The 23,859-nt window shown below is 39.3% G+C and overlaps 2 protein-coding genes across 2 annotated transcripts in view; both read left to right on the top strand.

Moving 5' to 3' along the window:
- The window catches only part of tnfrsf1a (tumor necrosis factor receptor superfamily, member 1a), a 16,136-nt gene extending 10,230 nt beyond the window's left edge, over positions 1–5,906 (top strand). Inside the window, exons 7-10 of the mRNA XM_010770553.1 lie at positions 1,001–1,053; positions 1,922–2,097; positions 2,850–2,967; positions 3,620–5,906. Of these exons, the coding sequence (XP_010768855.1) occupies positions 1,001–1,053; positions 1,922–2,097; positions 2,850–2,967; positions 3,620–3,924 (652 nt within the window). The 3' untranslated portion in view covers positions 3,925–5,906. The remainder of the gene's footprint in view (positions 1–1,000; positions 1,054–1,921; positions 2,098–2,849; positions 2,968–3,619) is intronic.
- Positions 5,907–7,096: 1,190 nt separating this feature from the next.
- Positions 7,097–23,859, top strand: part of plekhg6 (pleckstrin homology domain containing, family G (with RhoGef domain) member 6) — a 17,528-nt gene continuing 765 nt past the window's right edge. The window contains exons 1-11 of the mRNA XM_010770556.1: positions 7,097–7,245; positions 9,150–9,348; positions 10,796–10,921; positions 12,098–12,235; positions 12,897–12,992; positions 13,090–13,140; positions 15,052–15,201; positions 19,042–19,152; positions 21,864–22,013; positions 22,876–23,010; positions 23,096–23,226. Coding sequence (XP_010768858.1) covers positions 7,226–7,245; positions 9,150–9,348; positions 10,796–10,921; positions 12,098–12,235; positions 12,897–12,992; positions 13,090–13,140; positions 15,052–15,201; positions 19,042–19,152; positions 21,864–22,013; positions 22,876–23,010; positions 23,096–23,226 — 1,307 coding nt within the window. The 5' untranslated portion in view covers positions 7,097–7,225. The remainder of the gene's footprint in view (positions 7,246–9,149; positions 9,349–10,795; positions 10,922–12,097; positions 12,236–12,896; positions 12,993–13,089; positions 13,141–15,051; positions 15,202–19,041; positions 19,153–21,863; positions 22,014–22,875; positions 23,011–23,095; positions 23,227–23,859) is intronic.

Raw genomic sequence — 23,859 nt, 5'->3', positions numbered from 1 at the left:
CCGAAACCGGTTGTGATGTCGCTCTGGATGGGCTGTAAAGTGGCGCTGTAGTCTTGTTGTAAGTTCTCTCCATAGGTAGTCTCCTCTTCCCTCTGTCTATGTGCCCTTTCTGTTTTTCTTCCGCCTTGGCCCTTTTTTTCTTCCCTCGAGAGGCCAAGCTTTTGCTTCCTTTTTTTTCCTGTAATTATCTTCCGGTAGTCCACCAGCAGATGACAAACACTCCACCTCTCCGCCTACTTCCAAGGAACCGAGGCGGGCCGTGCGGCAGAGCCTTCAGCTTAGATTTTTTTTTCGCCAGTCAACATGTCCGTTAAAGTTTAAATCTTCGGGACAAAATTAGAAAAGTGCCGGTCAAAGGTCTTCTTTGTTATTTATTGAGCTTTAAAACAAATGAATAATGAATATGTAATCATATAAGAATAAAACACGGAGGACGGATATCTCTTTTTGTCCCCCTCCTCTCCCCGCTTCAGCCTAGCAGCTGATCTCAAAGCACGCTCCCCTCTCCTGCAGGGGGGCGTGGTCAGCTGCAGCTCACAGAATCAGCCCCTGCTAAAACAGAGCTGGAAAGAGCATATAGAGCGAAATGAGGCATGGCTAAAATGCAGGATCTGTTTGGTATTTTGAAAAAAAAAACATATTTATATACTTTATATAAGTATGGCCCTATATATATTGTTCGAATATAGCATGATACAGTAGGTCACCTTTATACAGATATTTGTCACAGATAAAAGTGGAAAAAGGAAGAAACTACGGCATCCAATAATCCTTGTTAGCGTAACCATTACTTTTCACCGATGGAGCAATATCTCTCTTTCACTTTGTATCAATTTCTGTGTAACTGTGTACTATGTTTAAGTGTCGACTACAATCACTTGTTTAAACTTCTTTGCTGCTGTTAAAAAAGTGACTGTCGTGCGTTGTGTTATTCACTTCTTCTAAAGATTTGCGACTTCCTCCTAAATGTTGAGTAACGTCCTCTTTTTTTTCTCCTCAGTTGTACGTCTGAGTGCCAACACCACTGTTTGCCAATTACTACAAAAACAAAAGGTGAGCACTTGATCACAAGGCCATGAAATACACGCGTAGTATGAATAATGCAGCTTCTGCTATTATTCTGTGGTTCCAGTATGATGTGTGTGTGATGTGTAATGAGATACAGCTGCACTGTGGTGACTGTGGGAAACTGATTTACAACGTACTTTTTATGTGTATAAAGTTTAACATAGCCCCCTGATCCTCCTTAGCAACAGTCTGTTCTCCTTAGTAGCGGTTAGTTAACAGACCTCTGGAATATCCAAATTGACCAATCAGAATCGAGTATTCAACTAAGCTGTGCAATCAACACTTACAAAAGGTGGGAACTTAAATTAACAAAAATCGGATAAGGATTTTTTACTTTCTCAGTCTATATTTTGTTTGTTTGTTTGTTCACCATGTAAAGCGGCCTTGGTTCCCTTGAAAGGCGCTATACAAATGTCTTCTTTTATTATTATTATTATTATTATTATTATTATCTATGAAATTCTCTGTTACTTATCCGTGTCCAGGAGGAATTAAATAATTGACTAATTAATTTCAATGTACAGATATACACTGCTTGGAAATAATGAAATAAATATGATATTAACAAAGAACTGAAGGCCGTATTGTCCCTGCTAGTTTCCATCTTTTATGATCATGAAATATGTTTTGAATTCCTTCGCATGAGATGTTTAAAGAGGACAAAAAAAAGACTTGAATTTCACTTGTTATATTCCTGCTTAGAATCAAACAGGTGATTATATCAATCTGATAGGTATCCAACAATTGTGTTGTCTTTGTTTGGTTTCTCTACAAGGATAAGCTTTTAAAAACATTTCAGCTTTTTTAATGTGTCTCCATCTTCATGTCTTTTCCCCCTCGTATCCGTCTGAAGCTCCTGATCACAGAAATGATCATCTCATCAACATAATCGTTGGCGTTGTAGTGGGGTCAATGGTATCGATGGGGCTGGTGTTTCTCGTCACCTACATGGTCACAAAACGCTCTACCAAGAAGAAGATGCAGAAGAAAACCAGCCAGGAATTGGACCCTTGCCCGGAGTCAGGCGAGGTACAACGATCTAACCGTGGTTACTTTAATATGCAATGGTTGAGTGTAAATAAGTACTTTAGGTGCTGGACTTGTAAAGTACAAACAATTGAGTATTTCCCTCAATTTCTACTTCATCACATTGTGGAAGCCATCATTGAACTTTATACTTACAAATTACTTTGCAGATTTAGATTATTATTACAAAATGTCAATCAACATAGAAATGATGGTATGGCACCCAGCAGTATTTATAAAGCAATCAACTTTACCAGCTGCAACATTAACATATCACAATGACACGTCCTTAACTCCCCGTCAGCATATTCTTACTTTCATTTATTATGTTTAAATAAATATCTTTATTTGTCTTTTTTTATTGCACATGTTTACTTTAGCTTCTTATGTTATATAAGTGTTTTTATGCAAATTCTTTATATATTTTTGTTCATTTTTAAATGGAGCAAATGTCCCGAAACCCTAAGTACTCTGCTTCTGATTAATTTAAATCATGTGGTATTATCTAAATACTATCCCTAAAACGAGCCTAACGGCATGGAGAGCACTTTTACGTTGAGTACTTACAGTATATAGAGTTTATTTCAATGCTAATATCTAAGTTCTTTTATTACTAATACTTCAAAATCGAGACTTTATTTGCATTTTCAAACTGTTCTCTTGCTTCTTTTAGTTAAGTTAAACATGTGAGTACTTCACCTCTGCTGGACGTACACAAACAGTCGATAACATTACATTTTGTTTGTGTTTCATAGCAATTCCTGACCCTCATTGAGTCTGCAGATATCCAGAGTGATAGGGCTCTCCCTCTAAGTGCTGTGAGTGACCAGGAGCCGCCCAATCTGCCCGACTGCGTCCCGCTGGAAGTCAAGAGTGAGTGGAGTTATAATTGTGTTTTCAGCACTTCTTAACACGTGGCTTGTGTGGTCATTTATTCTTTTATGATTCCTATGATGGTTTAATGTTTTCTCAAGCACTTTGTGACTTTGTCTGTGAAAAACGTACTTACTTAGTTCACACTGCATGCTTCTGTCCAACATACAGAAATACAGACACCTTGTTACGCTGCTATGGACAGTCTTGCACTAATGTACATTCCTCAAAGATATTGAAGTGACTGTTGTGCTTTTATTTAAGTCTTAATGTGTGTATAAATGTGTCTGTTGATTGTGTGTACACAGGTTTATACATATTTGTATACATATTTTTATATATTTTTGTATTCGGGATTGTGGGAAACAGTATTTTCAAGTTTCAAGGCTTTTATTCTCATGTGTGCATAGCTACAGTGTAGTTATGACAATGAACATCTTAGGTCACAGGCTCCTCCCACAGTGCAACACAATAACACAGATAAAATTGTGTGAGTAAATACAATCGAATATAATAGAATCAGAATATGATGACTGTGCAGAATAGTCTATATATAGTAATTGGAAGTCGATCTCTCTGTCTGTACACACAAACTGAAAGATTGACAATACACGTTTTGACCTATTGTGCTAACTCTCACCTCCTCCTGCAGTCCCTGAGCTGATCTACACGGTGCTGGATCTGGTTCCCGTGCTGCAGGTGAAGCAGCTGGTGCGAACCCTCGGTGTGACGGACACAGAGATCGAACAGGCGGAGGCGGACCACAGATCCTGCCGCGAGGCCCACTACCAGATGCTGAGGGTTTGGGCGGAGAAAGGGTCTCGTTCAGGAGGAGGAGGAGGAGGAAGAGGAACAATGCTGCACTGGCCCTTGTTGCAGGAGCTGTTGGACCAACTGAGGAAGATGCACCTGGGCTGGGCCGCGGAGGAGCTGGAGACAAAGTACGACATTCAGTAAATCTGCAACGCGTGCCAAGTGGAACATGAAGCTCATGAAACCAAGTATTGTACTCTCCAGAGCCTCAAAGCATTCAAGCTGAAACGGTGCTACCACCAGCAGGTTCATTTCCCACACACCAGCTTCTCTGAGCACTCTACCTCCTGCCTCACATGTGAGAGGACAAGGTCAGACTACTGAGAGACAGATGGACAAATGTGTCAGGAGGAGAGACTCATTGACTCTTTTTGCACAGATTAATTCTGCCTTAAATTTGAAAGAGAATCGTTTGGCCCTGTAAAAAATGTTAAAGGTATTTTTGGAGCTTTTTGGATTTGGAGTTAAATGAGAAGATTGTTAACACTCTCTTGTCTTCTCGTTCTAGAAGCTAGAAGCCGTTAGCTTAGCATAAAGACTGTAAATGGGTATATTGCTAGCTTAGGTCTGCCCTATGCTGACAACATCCACCTACCAACTCCGTTAATGCCGTCCATATTTCTTTTTTATTTAATCTGATGAAAATCCAAAGGGGAAAATGTGAAAACGTGCTGTTTTTCTGAGGTTTTATTGCATAACACTGGACTACATCTGGTCTGGGAGCAGTAGCTGTCTCAATTCAAGATTCAAAGGTTTATTGTCCTAACATATACACAACTACGGTGTCGTTATGAAATGTTTGAAAATCTTAGATCGCTGGTTCCTCAACTGTGCAATAACAAGACATCAGTTTTATGGCCTGTGGGATGAAACTGTCCCTGGTGGTTTTAGTCCTGATGCAGCAGACTGAACAGTTTGTGGCTGTGGTGATGGGGGTCTTTGATAACCCTGAGGGCTTTCTTCCCGAGCCGCTGGGAGTAAGGGTCCTCCATGGATGGCAGCTCCGTCCTGGTGATGTGCTGTGCAGTTTTCACCACCCTCTGTAAAGCCTTACGGTTGAGAGCGTTGCAACGGTCAGGATCCTCTCTATGGTGCACCTGTAGAACCTGTAGAATCTGGCACCTAGAGTACTCTCTGCCACAAAGTTAAAATGTGTATTCTCCTAAAATCCCAAACTATTCCATGAAGATGTTTATCACTGTGCAATTACACTCCGGAAATATTTCTTGTGTTGGAGCATTGTTCTGTTTCCCCCTGTTTCCGGTTGCTTAGATAAGCTAACAGGCTGGCTAAGCTAACAGGCTACAGCTTTGTATTCACCATACAACCATAACAAAACTATTCTGCTATTCCCTGCAAGATATCTACTAATTGTATTTCCCAAAATGTCAAACTAAGTCTCTAAGACTGAGTAAAGCTTCTTTAAGACGTGCTGATTATCTTTTGTTGTACAGTTTGAAAATATGAGGGCATTGTATCATGTATGATTTCATAATGGGGTTTTTATTCTACCACATGCATTCAGGATTTGAGTGACGGCGGCATTCTTTACTGAATCATAATCATGTGGCATTTTTCATTGAACAGAACTATTTATCCATTTCTATATCACATTGTTAGGCCTATTAAGCTACCACTTCATTATTAACTTGTCTTTTGTTTGTTTTTAGGGAGGGAAGTGCAAAATCCAGTGCTCAGTCTGAACCATTGAGTTAACTAGTAATGTTTTAATTTTAGTTCCTGGTCACATTGTTGAATCATTGTTCCTTAAAAGTTTTATGGGAACAAAAACAAATTTAAGGAAGTTGGTAGTTCCTACTTAGCGTGAGCCACTAGCATTCTTTTAAGCCCCATCATAGGAGCATAAAGCGTTCAACTGTGAGGGGAAACCGGACACGCCCTTCTCCGTCCGCCTCTGCAAAGTCAACTTGTATCATACCAGTCTCAGCATGCAGACATAATATATAAATCACTCCCTCAGACGGAAGGCGTGTCACTCCTTTGCACTTCTACCCTGTATCAAACTGTATTATAACAAACAGAAATGTATTGAGCCGAGCAGTCTATGAAATATCTTTTATACATATCTGAACTTTTAATAAATGTAAATAAATGTAAAGGAAATCGTGTGTGTGTGTGTGTGTGTGTGTGTGTGTGTGTGTGTGTGTGTGTGTGTGTGTGTGTGTGTGTGTGTGTGTGTGTGTGTGGGATGTGTGTGTGCGTGTGTGAACTTGGGATGTGTGTGTGCGTGTGTGAACTTGGGATGTGTGTGTGCGTGTACACACACTTGGGGGGTGTGTGTGTGTGTGTGAACTTGGGATGTGTGTGTGTGCGTGTGTGTGTGCGTGTACACACACTTGGGGGGGTGTGTGTGTGTGAACTTGGGATGTAAGTGTGTGTTTAACCTCAGGCATGCTGACGGTCTGCATCCCAAGATAACCTCAACACAAATCAACTTGTTTTTCTAATCAACTTATGCATGGCTTAACTGTTTAACGATATTGCTTAAATATCTTTTTTTTAAGATGCAGACACTCCTTAATGAAAAATAACATTAAAAAAAGTTATTGTTAATTCTAAAAATGAGGCTTCTGGATGCAATAATGGTCACTAATGTCTGATATGATTGAGAGTTGTGCAAATATAATAACTTCAATACTCCAACATATTGCTGCTTCCACATGAATGCATCACAACTTATTTACTTTTGTAAATGGAGTGTTATATATTGAATAACTTTTGTAATGAATGCTACATATTCCACCGTTTATTCTGTTTTGTATCAACCTTTATTAAGCTCGCCCACTTCCCTATAACTCTCCTCATATTACCTGCGATCACTGCTCTACTTTCCTTTTACTGTAGCCTACTATCAAACACCAGATTCTCAAGTTCATATCAATGCGTCATTTCCAGTTGTGCAGAAAAAGAAAACCCTGCTGCTTAAGACTGTTAATCATTACATGTTACTTGTTAGACGCTTTTATCCGAAGCGACTTACACATTCAATACTGTGGTCAATCATCACAGGAGCAATTCGGGGTGAAGTGTCTTGCCCAGGCAGGGACACAACGACATGCTGACTGCAGTGGGGTTTGAACCTTGGACCCCCTGATCCGAACACTAACGAATAACCCACTGCGCCACACGCCTCCCTAATCCCCTGCTTGAAACGGTTTCCTAACGTTTGCCCAGGGGTATCAATACGTCTGATTGACGTGCAACAACAATCATATTTAAAGAAAGCCAGGTACCTCCTCCTCACTAACTGCGAAACATTAACCGGCCCTGAGCGCTGATTTGTCGGCTGCAGAATCAGGTTGTTCCCGTCGGGCCAGTTGCAGAGGGCATGTTGCAGGTGAAAGGAAAAGAGAGGGAGGAACCGATCAAACGGAGAGAAGGAGGAGAAAACTTATAGAAACCAAAGATGACTGTGTGAAACAAAATGGATCCAACCAAGCCCAGGTACAGTCTATCATTTGTTTTAATTAAATAATAATTGCTGGTGGTTTTGAGATGTGAGCGTGTAATGTTTATGTGTTCACTTCAGGTAATCACATAATGAGATACATTTGTTGTTGTTTCACTGAGGCTATAAAGCTACCAGGAGGCCGGTTTTTACTGACCCTTAATCATTCTTTAAGTGGTTTAAAGTGCTGCAATTGCTATATAATCTCCTCATCTTGAGTGTGTTACTGTGGGAAACAGACAGTGATTGTAAACAGGTATGACACTGTGAGAAAAGCTCTCGTGTTTGATGTTGAACAGAAGTGATCCTCTCTGTGTTTGCTCATGTGACTGCGTTTGCTTTCATTCTTCTAACAAACATGGATATGATTTTGAACACCAGTTTCAACAGTGATCACACAGTCCACTTTAATAACACTCACTCCTGCTTTTCGTTTAGCAACAGCAGTTTATATAAATGTCTCTTCTCTTATGAGTAAATGGTTACATATCTGATTGAGGCAAAGAAGCTTCCAGAGAATTGAGACACATTCTTCGAAGTAACTCAACTCTGCAGCAGGAAATACTTCAGATTGTAATGATGCTGTGGGATTTGTGGGAACTAATGTCAGATGAGTCCTTGTGTAACACTCACACCCGCATTACTGTGTAACTGGAGCTGAAGTGTGTGAGACTTCTGGTGTCACTGACTGTCACTGAGATGCTACACTTTCTGCTGCTTTACTGCCTGGTTACCTGACCGGTATTTACTGCGTATACATATACAGTGGTGTGTGAAGAACTGACATCCTTTACTTAAGGGAAATGAAAATATTGTGGTAGTGAAAGCTCTGAATTGAAAGTGTTACTCAAGTAAAAGTTCTATTTGTGTTGTTATATATTATTATAATTCTTTAGTTTGTCAAAGTTGAGCTATTGTAAGTTATTGTAGAATAAAATACTAGTGCAAAATGAACTAATTACCAAGAGTTAGTGCAATACTGCCACATGTCGAAAAAGCGTATCATGTTATTTTACGTTAAAGGTAGCCTATTGATTTGAACACGATCCGTGTATCCATCATTTCCTGGTCTTCTCTAAAGAAGAGGGACCAATGAAAACGTTGTCCCGTTGTTCAGCATGGAAACATTCATTAGCTAAAAATGACATTATTGTTCTATTAATATAAAGGGAGGTCAGGTACTCTTTAAAACAGCTGCTAGTTATGGGTACTTTTTACTGAAGTACATTTCAAAGCCCTCTTTACTTTGACTTGAGTAAAGAAGTTTAGTCAGTACTTCTACTTTCACCAGAGTATTTTTAAACACGAGTATATGTACTTCTACTGGAGTTTAGTCAGTACTTACTCAAACGTCATTCATTCAATCTCGAGTTGAAGCAGTTTTTAAAATAATCACTTCTGTAGTAACGAATGATGTGGTGTTTGTTGTATCATTACTTGTTTTGTGTGTATTTTCTTCTTCAGTTTTATGCATTTGAAAGCTAATGTTGTGGTTTTGCAAAGTAGCTTAGGATATCCATTTTGACATACTATTCTCTACAAAGATCAACATCAAATCACCTCAAAACGATCTTTGTTTGAGCTGTTTACATCCAGTCGACACATGAAACAGGTGACAAGCAGATATACCTAAAACATGCTTAATTGTAAGTGGTCAGAAGCCAAAAAGGTCTTAGCTAATCCTATAATTTCTCATGATTCAGCTTCTCTTTGTTCCAATACACATAGAGTTCGCCCTGAATAGAAATTCTAAGTGCACCTTTTTAAAAAGAAAACAAAGCACACAATGTCTCTCATTACGTCCTCCACTCTTGTAAAGATTTGTCTTGTTTATAAATATTCTCCTCTGCCCTCACACACACCTTTTCCTGGTAATGAGTAACCCTGTGTTTGTCCTCAGCCTTTCCTCAAAGGCACCGTATGTAAACAACGGTGGAGGAAATGAGGCTCTGATGGAGGACGCCTCGGGGCCGTGGAGAGACGCAGTGGACGGGGAGAGGGAGGCAGACAGCAGAGATCCAGATGTTGATGTGATCACAGCAGGGGTTAACCACAGGGGGTCAGCAAACAAACACAAGTTCAACACAACCGGATATCAGGCAAGTGAAGGAGACTTTCCTCTTTAGCACAGCGTACAGTTAGGACTGGGTTTAAACTCCCTTTTAAACATCCTCATGGATCCTTCCTTTTATAGAATTGTAATTATTGTATTTGTGTCATTTTGTTTTTTACCCATTCATTGGTATTTCCACATTTATCTTGTCATTTTGCCATATTCTCAGATATGTTGTTTGTTTTAACATTATCATTCGTGTTTGTTGATTTGTGAAGCCCTCTGAGACGAATGTGATTTGTGATATTGGGCTATATAAATACATTTGAATTGAAATGTGAGGGTGGAGGCCACTTCCTGTTTCAGCAGGGTGACTCTTGGTGGAGGAAGTACTCAGATCTGTTAATTCATTCAACGTTTGAGGCTTGGCTCGTTGCTGCTTTGTTGTTAAGTTGAATAATTTATAATGATATAACAAGTAAATGGTGCAGAAACAAGAAATGTCATTGACGCGGTGTTGAAAGAAGTAAACAGATATTTAACTTGCAATACTCATGTTTAAATACTCTGTTATAAGTAAAAGTCCTGCATTCAAAATCTTACTTACCAAAAAGTATTGTCATTAAAAATATACTTGACCCAAAGTAAAAATACTCATTATGGGTGAAAACCCATTTCAGATTCATATATAAACACATAGGACACGTTATACATTATAGGAGTGTGCAGTTTCTAATATCTGATATAAGTAGTATGAGTATTTTTGTCAGGCACTCAGTTACAGGCATCAAAGTCTAATAAACACAAGTAATACACACAACTAAAACACAAATACTGATACACATTAATGCAAACAAGTGCTTTTACTTGTGTTACTTTAAAGGTGGGGTATGTCAATTTGAGAAACCAGCTCGAGTGCGCTAGAATTAGAAAATACACGACCGGAGAAAATCTGCCACTTCCTTACAGAGCCCCTCCTCCAACACACACGAACGCGCACATGACCAATGAGGGCACGAGATAAGTTTGTGCACAGAAGGAAGGCTGACAGGCAGGTAGGCCATCCAGTTACTTTAGCCGGGCCGGCTCAGATGATTGGTCGTGCTTTTTACAGTACTACGGCTTCTACAGATGGATTTATTCTTGTCAAAGCACTTCAGATATTCATTGCTATCGGGATGTTAAGAGCATTCCATGGAATGTAACAAAAAGTGTTTCTCGAGCCGGTTTCTCAAACGTACCTACCCCACCTTTAAGGAGATTTTGATAAAACACTTTTACCTAAGAGGAATTTCAAATGCAGGACTTTTGACTTGCAATGGAATATTTTTACATTCAGTATAAAGTGTTAAAAAACTAGGAAATTCAAAGGAATTCTGTTTTTCAGTAACAGTGAGAGTTGCATTGTCTCATGCACGATATTGAAAGATTGTTGGTATGCTCTTCGTATTGTGTTTAATCCTCTGGTACTTTGGTCTATCTTCCCTCCTTAGCGGCAGACCAAGCAGAAGGTGGTGACGGACTTTTCCACAGTGAGCAAAGGAACTTCTGCAGGAGCCAAACCCCGAGCAACGCTGAGTAAAGTGTTCAACCAGGGAGTGTCGGAGAAGAACCCAGAGGTAACGTATTGTCTGCATGCTGACGCGCTCAGAAAACAGATACAGACTTGCTTTAGCCGAGTCTGCCCATTCAAACAACGGAAAATACAGCAGCTTGTTCCACTCTGTTGGCACGTTATGTCTGACTGACTGCAAGCATTTACACTGATTCATAATGACAAGTTTTCCATTTCTCCCCCTTACTTTTTCTCCAATTACATTTAGCTGACACTTTTATCCAAAGCCACTTACAATTAACAATTACAGAGACATTCTCCCTGGAGTAACTAAGGGCTAAGTGCCTTACTCAAGGGCACACTAGTGGTGGTGTTCCTGGCGGGATTTGAACTCACAACCTTCTGATCTTCTCCCCACCTCACTATCAGACTGCCAAGGCACACNGACATTCTCCCTGGAGTAACTAAGGGCTAAGTGCCTTACTCAAGGGCACACTAGTGGTGGTGTTCCTGGCGGGATTTGAACTCACAACCTTCTGATCTTCTCCCCACCTCACTATCCATTAGACCACAATTGTTGGGAGAATACTGAATGTACTCTTCCAATATGAGAGTCCACATGATAACAAAAGTATCCCAACTGTAGCTGAGTGCATGACAGGATGTGTGATTACCTAGAAGAGCATCAGGACTGTTTGAGGCATATGAATAGACTATTTGATTAACATGATGATTCAGCCCGTATGGAGAGAGAACATATAACAAGCATGATCATTTCTGACGTGGACTTAATCTAAAACTAAACATTGAATACTGCAGAATTTTGAGAAAAAGTCAATTTTTGGGGAAACAATCAGCTTCCCTCCTCAGGATTTTGAGATTTTGAGAAAAAAATCGGAATTTTGAGAAAAAGTCCGAATTTTGAGAGAAAGTCAGATTTTTGAGATTTTCAGAAGAAGTCAACATTTTGAGAAACAACTCAGTATGTTGTACATGACAGGATGTATGATTACCTACAAGACCCGGTATTCCTCCATCTTGTGACTGTGTAACTCCCTCTCTTGGATATCAGCATGTGAAGGACACTGTTCAGGAACTAGTTGATGCTCTGTGTGTGATGACTACTTCCATTCTGGAGAGGATCACAAATACATGGATCCTGAGATTGAAGCTCAAGCCGGGGACCAGTGATATTTTTCTAACACCAATCCTTCCTCCTCCCGGTGTTTTCTGACCTCAGGAGAAGGGTCAGCTGGACGGGTTGAAGCAGGCTCTCGGGGCCTTCGCCGTGCCGGTGGATCTGAAGTGGAGATGGAAGGAGGAAAGTCAGGGAACCACGCTGGAGAAAAACTGGACTGATATAGTGCACTCTCACTCAGTAAGCACCCTTAACTCATTAGTTAACTGTGTTTCCCTTACTGTCAACACATCCAAAGAAAAGGCAAACACCAACAAGGAATTGGTCCGCTCAGAGCTGTTGATTCATAGTGTGATTAGGGCTCAGCCGGTGTGCAAAGCTGTACAAAAACAACACATAAATCAGCCAGACTGTTACATTATATTTCATTTAGATTAAGCTTTTATCCAACACTATTTACAGTGTAATCAACACATTCAGGAGATGAAGATTCCTGCAAGTGCATTAGCTTTAAAGAAGCCAAACATTTTCAAGTGCTACACTTTTATTTAATATGCACTGGGTGACATGTTCCTTCTTCACCATGATAGGCATTATATCCCACATAAACCATTCTGCTGCTGCTGCTGTTAATACTCACAAGAGCCCATCTGCTGCTGATCGTTCCCAACAAATACTCTATAAACTACCTTTTAAATTACATTTTTATGACTTGTTATAACATTTAAATCTATAGCAGACAAGCTAGGGAAGTGGGAAAAGATTGAGAGATATCCTTTTTTATTTAATGTGTGGACAATAGAAAACACAATTGAAATGTTTCTCCGAACATCCTCCTCATCATCGTTAATTATGTTCTCCTTTCCCTCCTCTCTCTCCTTCCTTGTTGTTTTAATATCAGACCATGTCTAAGATGCAGAGACACCAGCAGGAGGCGCTGTGGGAGTTTGTCCACACTGAGCTCACCTACATCAACAAGCTCATCATCATCAAGGATGTAATGTCCCGTTCTCTACCCACAGCAATTCAAACAGCTGTTGTGTTTATGCAGAGCCCCGCCCCATGTTTAACTACGCTGTGTGTGTTTCTCACAGGTGGTGATCGCAGCTCTTTTCAACCTGCAGCAGTATGGATTCCTCCCTGAGGTCAGTCTGAAGAGCCTGCTTATTATCTACACTGGAAACAAACACTAACACCTAACCTGCAGGTCTATGTTCAGTGTGAGGTTATGGAAAGATTGAAGATACATTCATGGGTTCTTTCAAGAGTCTGAGAGGTGGTTGATGCCGTATGTGCTCAAAGTAAAGGAAAATAATTGTCATCCAGGCAGCTAAACTCAAACAATATTTAGCTGTTCAACATTGGCAAAACATATTTATTTAAGTTAAAACATATTTATTTAGACCCCTAGCTTGCTCACATTATGACAATATCTGCTCACTTTGTTAAAAACGTTTTGTTTCTGTAATAGCTTACCTTAGACTCTCCTCCGCTGGCACATCCATCCTCCACAGCAGCCAGAGGTGAAAAGGGCAGTTTGGATATTTGATGGACAGTTGAAAAATGATACATTTGAAATAACTCAACCGTGATTGGGCAGGACAGTGGACACACTAATGTGTTGACTATGTGCATTTTTATTTTACACATGTGTGTAAAATGCTTCAGAAATGACACTGAATGTGTTGAATTGCCTTTGACACAGCAGTGTGTTAAAAAAATGACACATTACTTCTAAGAGTGTAGGCGGACTTGGTAATTGTCCTTATGTGACAACACGTAGATTTCTGGGCTTTTTCTGCATTTTTAACATTGTCATTTGAAGCTGAGCACTGACTTTAAGTTCATCTTTGGCTATTTTGTTTAAGTGAAGTAAACAAACAACCACTGATGTGTTCAATGCACTGTGCTTGTGTAGGATATATACTACCTGGTTAAATATGATCTAAGAAAATACACAAGTACTATAAGTGCCATCCATTTTAATCTTCTTAAGTTCCTCAATTTAAAGCTACTATTTGTTTCTCCTCCATTCTATTTCAGAGACAGATTTACTCCACAACAAGTCTTTAAAATTCTCATTTAATACTTCTTCCTTGTCGAATACTAGTGTGATGATTTGTTATGGTGCAGAACTACTAATCTGGTATACACAATTAGTTTCATCACAACGTGCTCTACATGCATTTGTTGGTGATAAAAGCAGAAAAATATAATAATCTACAATAATATAATACTTTGAGACCATTCTACTTTAACTATGCTAACAATATAAATACAGGACTTGTACTTGTAGGCCTAATGGAGTACTTTAACTTTGACTTAAGTACAGGGTATGAGCACTTATTCCACCAGCACCTGTTTCCCCTCATCTGCATGCCATTGACATACATTAACTGGCACAACAGGACATCCGCTGTAGCTCACACAGAATAAAACACTCAAGTGGAAAAAGTAGCTCAACATTAGATTTCCATTGAGAAGACAGAAAAAAATCTCAAAACAGCTGAGTTTAAAAAAATCTACTTCACATCTGTTTCTCTCCTCTGTTGCCTTCCACTGGGTTTCTAACATCATTTCCATTTTATTTGTGTGTTTCTTGGGAGTTTGTCCTTGTCTGCTGGGAACATTTGAATTCATTTCTTATTTTATCTTTGATTTGATTTTTAATTGTATTAATCTGTGTGAATCTGTGCTGTCCTGTTTTTCATCCTTACCCTGCTGCTGTTTAAACCACTGAATTTCCCCGAGGGGGTTGATGAAGCTCATCTTATCTTATCTTAAAATCTAAGGACAGAGGGTGTTGTAAGCTGTACACACTGTAAAACCCCCTGAGACAAAAGTATAATTTGTGATATTGGGCCATATAAAAACTATTTGAGTGATGCAACGTTAACCCTGACCTCCTCCTGTGACTTGTATATAGCCTATTCTGCACTATTTCTATTATTTATTGTTTTACTTGCACTATTTTATGCCTGTGACCTAAGATTTCCATTGTCATTTCTACACTGTAGCTTTGCACAAATAACAATAAAAGCCTTGAATCTTGACAGGTGACCCCCAAGCTGCTCTTCTCAAACCTCTGCTCCGTCCTCTCCGCTCACCAGCTGTTGTGGCAGGAAGTGATTTACCCGATGCTGCAGGAGGTCCGGAGGACAGGGAAGCCCTTCGACCCCCTGGTGTTAGAGGCCGGCTGCCTGCAGGTAGGAACTGTCTGATTAGCAACACATTCAGCCTGAGGTGTGTTTCAGCCTGACAGAATTTACTCAAAGTTTACTTTATTTACTCGTGTGTTTCAGTTGCAGATCACAGATGGCAAACGTACACACATCCTTTACTCAATAAGTACAGATACTCGTGTTTAAAATACTTTGGTGAAAGTAGAAGTACTGACTAAACTTCTTTACTCAAGTCAAAGTAAAGAGGCTTTGAAATGTACTTCAGTAAAAAGTACCCATAACTAACAGCTGTTTTAAAGAGTACCTGACCTCCCTTTATATTAATAGAACAATAATGTCATTGTTAGCTAATGAATGTTTCCATGTTGAACAACGGCAACATGACAACGTTTTCATTGGTCCCTCTTCTTTAGAGAAGACCAGGAAATGATGGATACACGGATCGTGTTCAAATCAATAGGCACGCAATGACTCTAAATAATAATGATCACGCCACCAAACACACATTCAAACTAAAGGAAACAGCCTGTTTGGAAAATGTGAAGAAGTAGAAAGTACAGGTATTTGTGTTCAACATGTGAGAAGTAGAAAGTACAGGTATTTGTGTTCAACATGTAAGAAGTAGAAATGTGTTCAACATGTAAGAAGTAGAAAGTACAGGTATTTGAGTTCAAATGTAAGAACTAAAAGTAAAAAAGTCGTCAGAAAAATAAGTCATGGAGTAAAGTAAGGCTGACTGATACAGAAACGTGTAAGACAGTAACGAAGTATTTGTAACTCCACTACTTCCCAACTCTGGTGCAACGATCAGATTTCCAATCACCTTTATGGGCATGTCAATTTGTAAAATGTACCTAGAGGCCATCTATCATAGTAGAGAATCAGAAATAAAATAGTACACTATGCACTAAATTTAACTCCCACAGGTGTATTCTACTCATAATGAACATGTTTTGACAATTAAATGTTTCTTGATAACCAGGTTATGACTTTTACCCACTAAAGTCGTTTTTTTCTTGCCAATACACTTTGTAATTGACCCTTAAAGTAAATAAACACAAAACAAAATCCTCAACATATATGAACACAACAATCTTTCTAACATCCGGAAAAGAAAGAAAAGGATTAAGTTTGGTAATATAAAAGGAAATTCAAATAAATACATTGGAGGTGTTTTTATGACGTTTATTTTAAAGGTGAGACTATCATGCCCAAATGCACTTTTGTACGTCTTTTATACATGAATATGGTGTCCCGCGGTGTTCCAGGGAACTCACAAAAGTTGCAGAAAACACAACCTCTCTCTTTTCCTCCCATACCCAAATCTCTTAAAAAGGGGTTGCAACCGGATCCTGTAACAGACTGATCCAGATTTGAACACTTCTATGACGTCACAGAAGTGGCGTACGGCTTATTGGGCCACTCCACCAATCAGGAAGGAGACAGCCAGCGGAGCATTGCCGTTGGAAAGCGGGCTGGAGACGCTGTAGTAGGCATATGCCATTCCTGTACGAAGGTGCTGTTCCTCCAGCAGAATCAGCCCATGCAAAGACAGCGTGTTCAATTGAGTGAATGAGGAATGGCCTAAAATGCATGATCTGTTTGGTAATTTTGAAAAATAAAAAGTATAAATATGCCTTATATAGGTATGGTCCTACAATATATTATTCAAATATAGCATGATAGGTCCACTTTAAACAAGAGTCTGGTAGAAGCACTTCATAGTAATACTTGTTGAAGATGTGAGAAATGTTCTCTATTACATAAAAATATAAACACGTCAAAACATTTCATTTCTTCAGATATTACTTAGTTAAACATTTCAAACCAACCACCAGGTTCCCCTCCAGTTTCCTCAGGTACATCAGCTCAAAACTATAATGAATTTTTCTGTTGATGTGATGGATTTCCGTCAAAAAAGGGGTCACCGAGCGCCTTCAAAATACATGAACAGTTATGTATTTTCTTACGAAATCTTATACAGTCAGCAGAGATACATATTCTTTTTTATTCCATAATCTCTTCTTCCTTCCTTTAATAGTTATTAATAATAATGTACCCACACTGTGAGTAATTCTCTCTATTATATAAAAAGTTTAACCAGTTGAGCCCTGAGCCTGTTGTTCAGGCCTCAGGCTCCAAAATGACATTCCCAGAACAAATGACCATAACTTCACTTCTAAAGGGGGTAAATTAATAATCTTTTTTCTCAAAGCAATGATAAACCTGTGAGTTGGATGTAGAAAAGTCAGAATCAATATAGATTTTTTTATTTTAAAGTAAATTCCGATTGAACATAGTAAAACAAATTAAATTATAGTGTCCGTCCAAAAGAAAGACATTACTTATAGTGAAAACCACCCTTGAAGGATGGGATAGTAGACTAAAAACTTTAGGAATCCAAACTATAACATATAATAAGTACCCTGTATCAAGATTGATGCAAAACAAGTGACATTTGACATTTTTTTAGAGAGATTTAGCAAAAGAAACCCACTTCTGGGGTCATTTGGGTGGATTTGCCATATCTCTGGCCCCCCGCGGTCGATTTTGATGATTGACATCTCTTTTTAACCGTTAGAGCCAATAGAATCGAGGGGAAGTTCCTAAATCCACCTAAACATTACCCATTGGTGAATGAGTGATGCGCAGCCAGAATGCCCAAAACCGGAAGCTGGGTTGTAGCTCTCATAGCAGCTAATATGAAATCTCAGTTTTTGACAAAAATGTTAAGATGGATTATCAGTAATCATTTCAAAGTGACACAGACACATTGGATTAACCTTCAGCTGCGTTTTATGCGTTTTAATGCCATTGAACACAACTTTTGATCAGAAAACAGATGTATTTGCCGGAATCTGTGGAATCTCAGCTTTCTAGCTGATATCTTGTTTGTGCAGATCCGACAAGTAGTACAATATTTCTACCGTGAGTTCTGTGCTAAGTGCGTTAGCATTCTTTCGCTTAGTGCTAATTCAGAGGCTTGGTCTTACCCTTGTGTTTCGTTTAGCTAAACATTTTTCATATCGTCAGTTAGCTGAGTTTCTCCCAGTTAAGTGGGTATGACACATTAATAGGTTGTTAAATGTTAAAAGCCTTGAGACACAGTTTCGTGAAAAAAAAGCGGCGGGGGCTGCCGGGCTTAACAGGTTAAAAGTTGACACCTGTTCAATTCTTCAGACATTTATTCGGTAGAAATTTCCAAAGCAGCCACCAGTATTCTGAGTAATTTCCTCTGCTCTAAACTAGATTTTGGTTTTTCTTTTGATGTCACAGATTTCCGTTTAAAAAGGGTCTCGAGTCTCTACACTTCAAAATACATTTGAAGTGATCTTTGGGTTTTTTTTCTCATAGGACCTCGTAAGAGTCATGCTGATTGTAATAAATCCACAAATCAGTCCCGGGAAATTCATATAACTAAGAGAGTACGTGTGTTTGACATTGCACTGACATTAATGGACAGTTTTTAATACAAAAAAACATCTAAATTCAAGCAGAACCCGAGAAATCTTCTTTTTTATTCCATATACTCTTTTTCTTTCTACATACTTTACCCACAATGCAACTTGTCCTCAGTTTGGTCAGAGGTTTGTGTGTCTTTTTAACACATGCAGTGACCCTGTATTGGTAACATTTTGAATGCAGGAATTACTCACTTTCAATGTTAGCTTAAAGATTAAATCAACATAAATAAGTAAGTAAGTAAGTTAGTTAGTAAGAAAGTAAGTTAGTTAGTAAGTAAGTAAAAAAGTAAGATAGTGAGTAAGTAAGTAAGAAAGTAAGTTAGTTAGTAGGTTGGTAAATATATGTAATGGTGTTTTTCTCACATTACCAATTGATAATCCTCTTTTTGTTTGTCTCCAGTTCCCTGAGCGCTTCTTCTCCTATCAGCACTACTGTTGGGAGGAGGAGAACAACCTGGAGTTCACACGCAGGCAGATGGAGAGCAACCCACACTTCCACACCTTCGTCCAGGTGAGAAGAAAACATACTGTATGAGTCCCCAAAGGAAAATGACTCATATCACTCTGTTGTGTTTACACATGTACACACACAGGCTTGATATACAGTGCAGAGGATACACGTGCACAAACAGAACCACATGCAGGACAGGAAAGGTGGCAGAACTGGCGTCCAGAGCACTTGGGGGTTCGGTGCCTTGCTCAAGGGAACTGGCACCTCTCCAGCTTCCAGTCCACACTTCTTATTACTTTTGGTCCAATCGGAATGAGAACCGGCGACCCTTTGGTTCCCAGGCCGAGTCCCTTTTTTTTTGTATTATCTTCTTTTTTTATCAAAATCATTATGCAAACAAAATGAACTCAAAGAAAAGATGAAAACATAAATTGTCATCTACCAGCCTTAACACTTTATATTCACAAAATTGTATTGTATTTTGCTTTCATGATCAAACTCAATGAGGGTGCTAGGCAGGGTCCCGACAGACTGAGCCACCCTGAGCATCACACACACACACACACACACACACACACACACACACACACACACACACACACACACACACACACACACACACACACACACACACACACACACACACACACATTCTCTCCCACACAAACCTCATTATTAACAGTGAGTGCAACATGATTGAGATTCCATGCAATGACTAACAGCTGTGTTATTAAAGGTGACGCTGTGTAGTTTGAATTGTTTCATAACGTCGTGGGCGCAAACACTTTTCACACCAACATTTTTCTCCAAATGATTGATCAGACTTATTCAGAATCAGAGTCAGGTTTATCACCAGTGTAAGGGAAACTTCTGCAGCAATGGAGAGTCAGGACTCAGAGAGACACGAGGAGAGTTGGAGCTTTGATTTCAAACAATGATGTTTATTACAAGTCAAATGGCCGGAGAATTCATATCACAAGTCACAGCAGCAAAAGGTTCTGACTGCACGGGTGGGTTGTCATGTCAATTCTGATCAGCCTATCTCTCGATAGACCTTTTAACTAGTTCACAGAGAGTTAATGAGCATATTGGGGGAGGCGTAAACATCTGTGGAGCTTAGAAAGCCAGCGTTCCCACAGCCGTAAACCATTTTTTGACTGAGAGTTGAACTGGTTTATCAAGATAGCTGGAGCCTCCCGTTCCTTAAGAGAAATAACAGAGCCAGGGTTTGGTCGTGAACGTCAACAGGCAATAAGGTTAAATATCTTAGGAGTAAGGAAGAATTATTCCCTCACAACCAGGTAGGTTGACACGTACGAGGAATTTGACGTGGTGTCGTGGTGCATACATAAAAGTAAAACAAAAATTCAAAAACACAGGGAGAGAACTATTTTAAGAACACTCTAGTAAAATAAAAATACATTTACATTGAACAAAGCCTTACATGATTTCTTGCTCACACCACTGAGCACAGGACATATATAGGAATAGTTACTGAAATATAAGATAGGATTAGATCAGACAAACTTAATCGATGCCAAATTGGGAAATTGTTTAGTTACAGCAGCATGTACACAAGGCATTGCACATGAATAACATGTGAAATTAAACCTAAACAGTAAATAATATTCATATTAACAATATAAAAATATATATAGGGCACAATAACAATGTACAGAATAAATCAGAATACCACTACTACTAAAAACGACTATGAACAAAGGGTATATAAATTATGAAGTGCGTAAACAAACAGCCCCTGGAAAAATAAAATCAGCATTTTGATCATGGAAACTTGGCCTTTACTGTATACATGTGTTTATTTAACACTTGCTGTTTCACTTATGTCATACGACCACACTTGTTACCCCGAGTGGGAGGTGATATATTTGAGTTTAACACTAAAAGAGACATTTAGCAGGAAACGTGGTGGGCGTTGAAAAGGGTCCGCTCATCCAAATCTAACAAAACAAAAACATCTCACTCGGCCCCTGAGGGAGTTTTAGTTGGTTAGGGTTGATAGATATGGTTTTATCTTTTAAAGCTCTCAGATTTTAGTCTTTCACCACTGATCGAATATATTGAACTAGACCCCTGCTGAATTAACAATTAAATAAACAACAACAAACTAAATACTGCAGATGTTAATAGAAGATAATGCTGTGTGTCATCAGATGAATCCACAGACCACACAGCAAAGATGTTATTAAGTAATTAGAAACTACTTACTTATTTTGAATTAGGAAGTACTTCAAACCAAACTTCTCTGAGTATTTCGGTTACTGAAGATGTTAGAGCCTTTTTTGGGTTGATTACTAATGACAATGTTCTAATTAATTTAGGACTTAATATATTCTTTTGATTTATGAATTTGTAGTTAGTTAAATATTCTGATTAGATGAACAGCTGTAATTGAAATTGTCTTCAACACAGAACGGGGAATCGGTACAGTATTTGGACTCATGTTACAATGATCATTTTTGTTTATTTGTTTGTTTAATTTTACGGAAGAAGTAAATAAATCAGCCAAAGGAAGGCAAAGAAATCAGCGGCAAAAATGTTTGGACGGTTTTAACATGTGAGTCAAGAAGCGGAGCGATGTTAATGGTGCACAGTTTTTTAAATATACTACGAAGAATGAGCCACGAAAGTACACTGGTGTTAGGTGAACTAACCCCTTCAATGAAGACCTGTCAAATGCACATTCTTTATAATTAAACAAGTTGCAATCAGAGTCACTGACCTCAGGCCTGTTCCTGTGCTTCCCGCAGTGGGTGGAGACTCACCCTAAGTGTGAGCGGATGCGTCTCGGGGACATGCAGGCCAAACCCCACCAGAGGATCACCAAGTATCCTCTGCTGCTCAAAGCCGTGCTGAAGAACACGCAGGACCCTCATGTGCAGCACACACTCAGAGGCATGGTGAGAAACCCCATCAATGTCACCTGATCACCCATCCCATGAGATTTAGTAAAGTCATCTCAAAGGATATCTTTAATTTAAAGCAGTAGCTGAAGTAGGTCAATGCCTATTCTTTCTCTCTCAATATCAACATGTTGTTGTTGTTAGATTGAAAACTTTGTGAATACGGAGTGGAATAGCTGGAATAAAAAAACAGATCTTGTATGTTAAAGTGTAAATGTTCAATTTACCCCTTTATGCACTCAGATACAAAAGGGCCTCCTTCTCTCAGTGTCCTCGATATCTTTAAGTTATGTATTTATACAATCATGTAACCATTCATAATGAATTAGCCGCGGTAAAGTTAGCTTAAGGTAAAATATTTTCTAAATATATTCCCTCCTGAATAAGGAGTAAAATATGAACTTTTAAAATATCAACGCTGTTCAATTCAGCGACATTTCTTTTGTTATGCTAAGCAGCAAAACTCCTACTGACGAGCAATGCTTCTCACTTCAAGATAATCATTAAATAACCTGCTCAAAATATCCTGACAGCAGCAGTGACATTTTCTAAAGAAATGTTCCAAATATGACAAGGCTAAAAAAAAGGCTTATCTTCCCTTTTGAAACCGGGGTTCCTTTAATATCAGAATTTCCACATATCAATGCATCCAAAACTTGTATTAGCTTTTAAAAGGCATAGCACAAAAAGCGTACGTTGTGGCTCAGAAGTGAAACCAGATGTCATCTATATCTGAAATGAGTGTCATATCGAATTAGCCTGGGTAAAGTTTGAGGTTAAACTCAAGCCTTTTCTATTTCCTGTATATTCCCTCTTGAATTAGCACATTCAATCTCCATCTTCCCATGCTCCTCTACAGTTATCCGGTGTGAACACTTTCTTGGAGAGCATCAATGACTACCTGAAGCGGAAAGACGAGGAACTCGCTCTCAGCATCTCCGCTCAGCGGGTGGAGGGGTACGAGGTGGAGGGAATCAATGAAGACATAGACAAGGTAACATATCATTGTTTCCCTTTCCTGAACTAAGCTGAACGTTATGTATTCCTATTACACCTCAAACATGTTTTTCTACTCGCAGCATGTCCAAAAGTTCTGCCAGTTTGACCTCACGTGCCCCATCAGAGGCGTCGGTCCCCAGGCGGTCCGTAAGCTGCTGCTGGAGGACAACCTGAAGATTCGGGGGAGAAGAGACAACAAGGTGAGCGCTCAGTTACTGACCATTAAAATCCATCTCTTAAAGGTCACCTATTATTCAAAATCCACTTGTTCATGTCTCTTCTACATCAACATGTGTCCCCTCTTCTTCATGTCTCTTCTACATCAACATGTGTCCCCTCTTCTTCATGTCTCTTCTACATCAACATGTGTCCCCTCTTCTTCATGTCTCTTCTACATCAACATGTGTCCCCTCTTCTTCATGTCTCTTCTACATCAACATGTGTCCCCTCTTCTTCATGTCTCTTCTACATCAACATGTGTCCCCTCTTCTTCATGTCTCTTCTACATCAACATGTGTCCCCTCTTCTTCATGTCTCTTCTACATCAACATGTGTCCCCTCTTCTTCATGTCTCTTCTACATCAACATGTGTCCCCTCTTCTACATCAACATGTGTCCCCTCTTCTTCATGTCTCTCTCTACATCAACATGTGTCCCCTCTTCTTCATGTCTCTTCTGCATCAACATGTGTCCCCTCTTTGGAAAGAGACTCTGACAGTTTCAGGAACAAAGATTCTCTCTCTTTTTGTCCTGATCCATTTATATAAAAACCTGTCTGAAAATGAGCTGATCAGATTTTGGCCACTTGATGATGTCATAACGATGTGTTGGCTTGTGTAACCAT

This window comes from Notothenia coriiceps, unplaced genomic scaffold (genome assembly GCF_000735185.1).
Source record: "Notothenia coriiceps isolate Sejong01 unplaced genomic scaffold, NC01 NC01_scaffold00008964, whole genome shotgun sequence".
NCBI lineage: Eukaryota > Metazoa > Chordata > Actinopteri > Perciformes > Nototheniidae > Notothenia > Notothenia coriiceps.
This window is presented reverse-complemented; position numbering and strand designations above follow the sequence as displayed.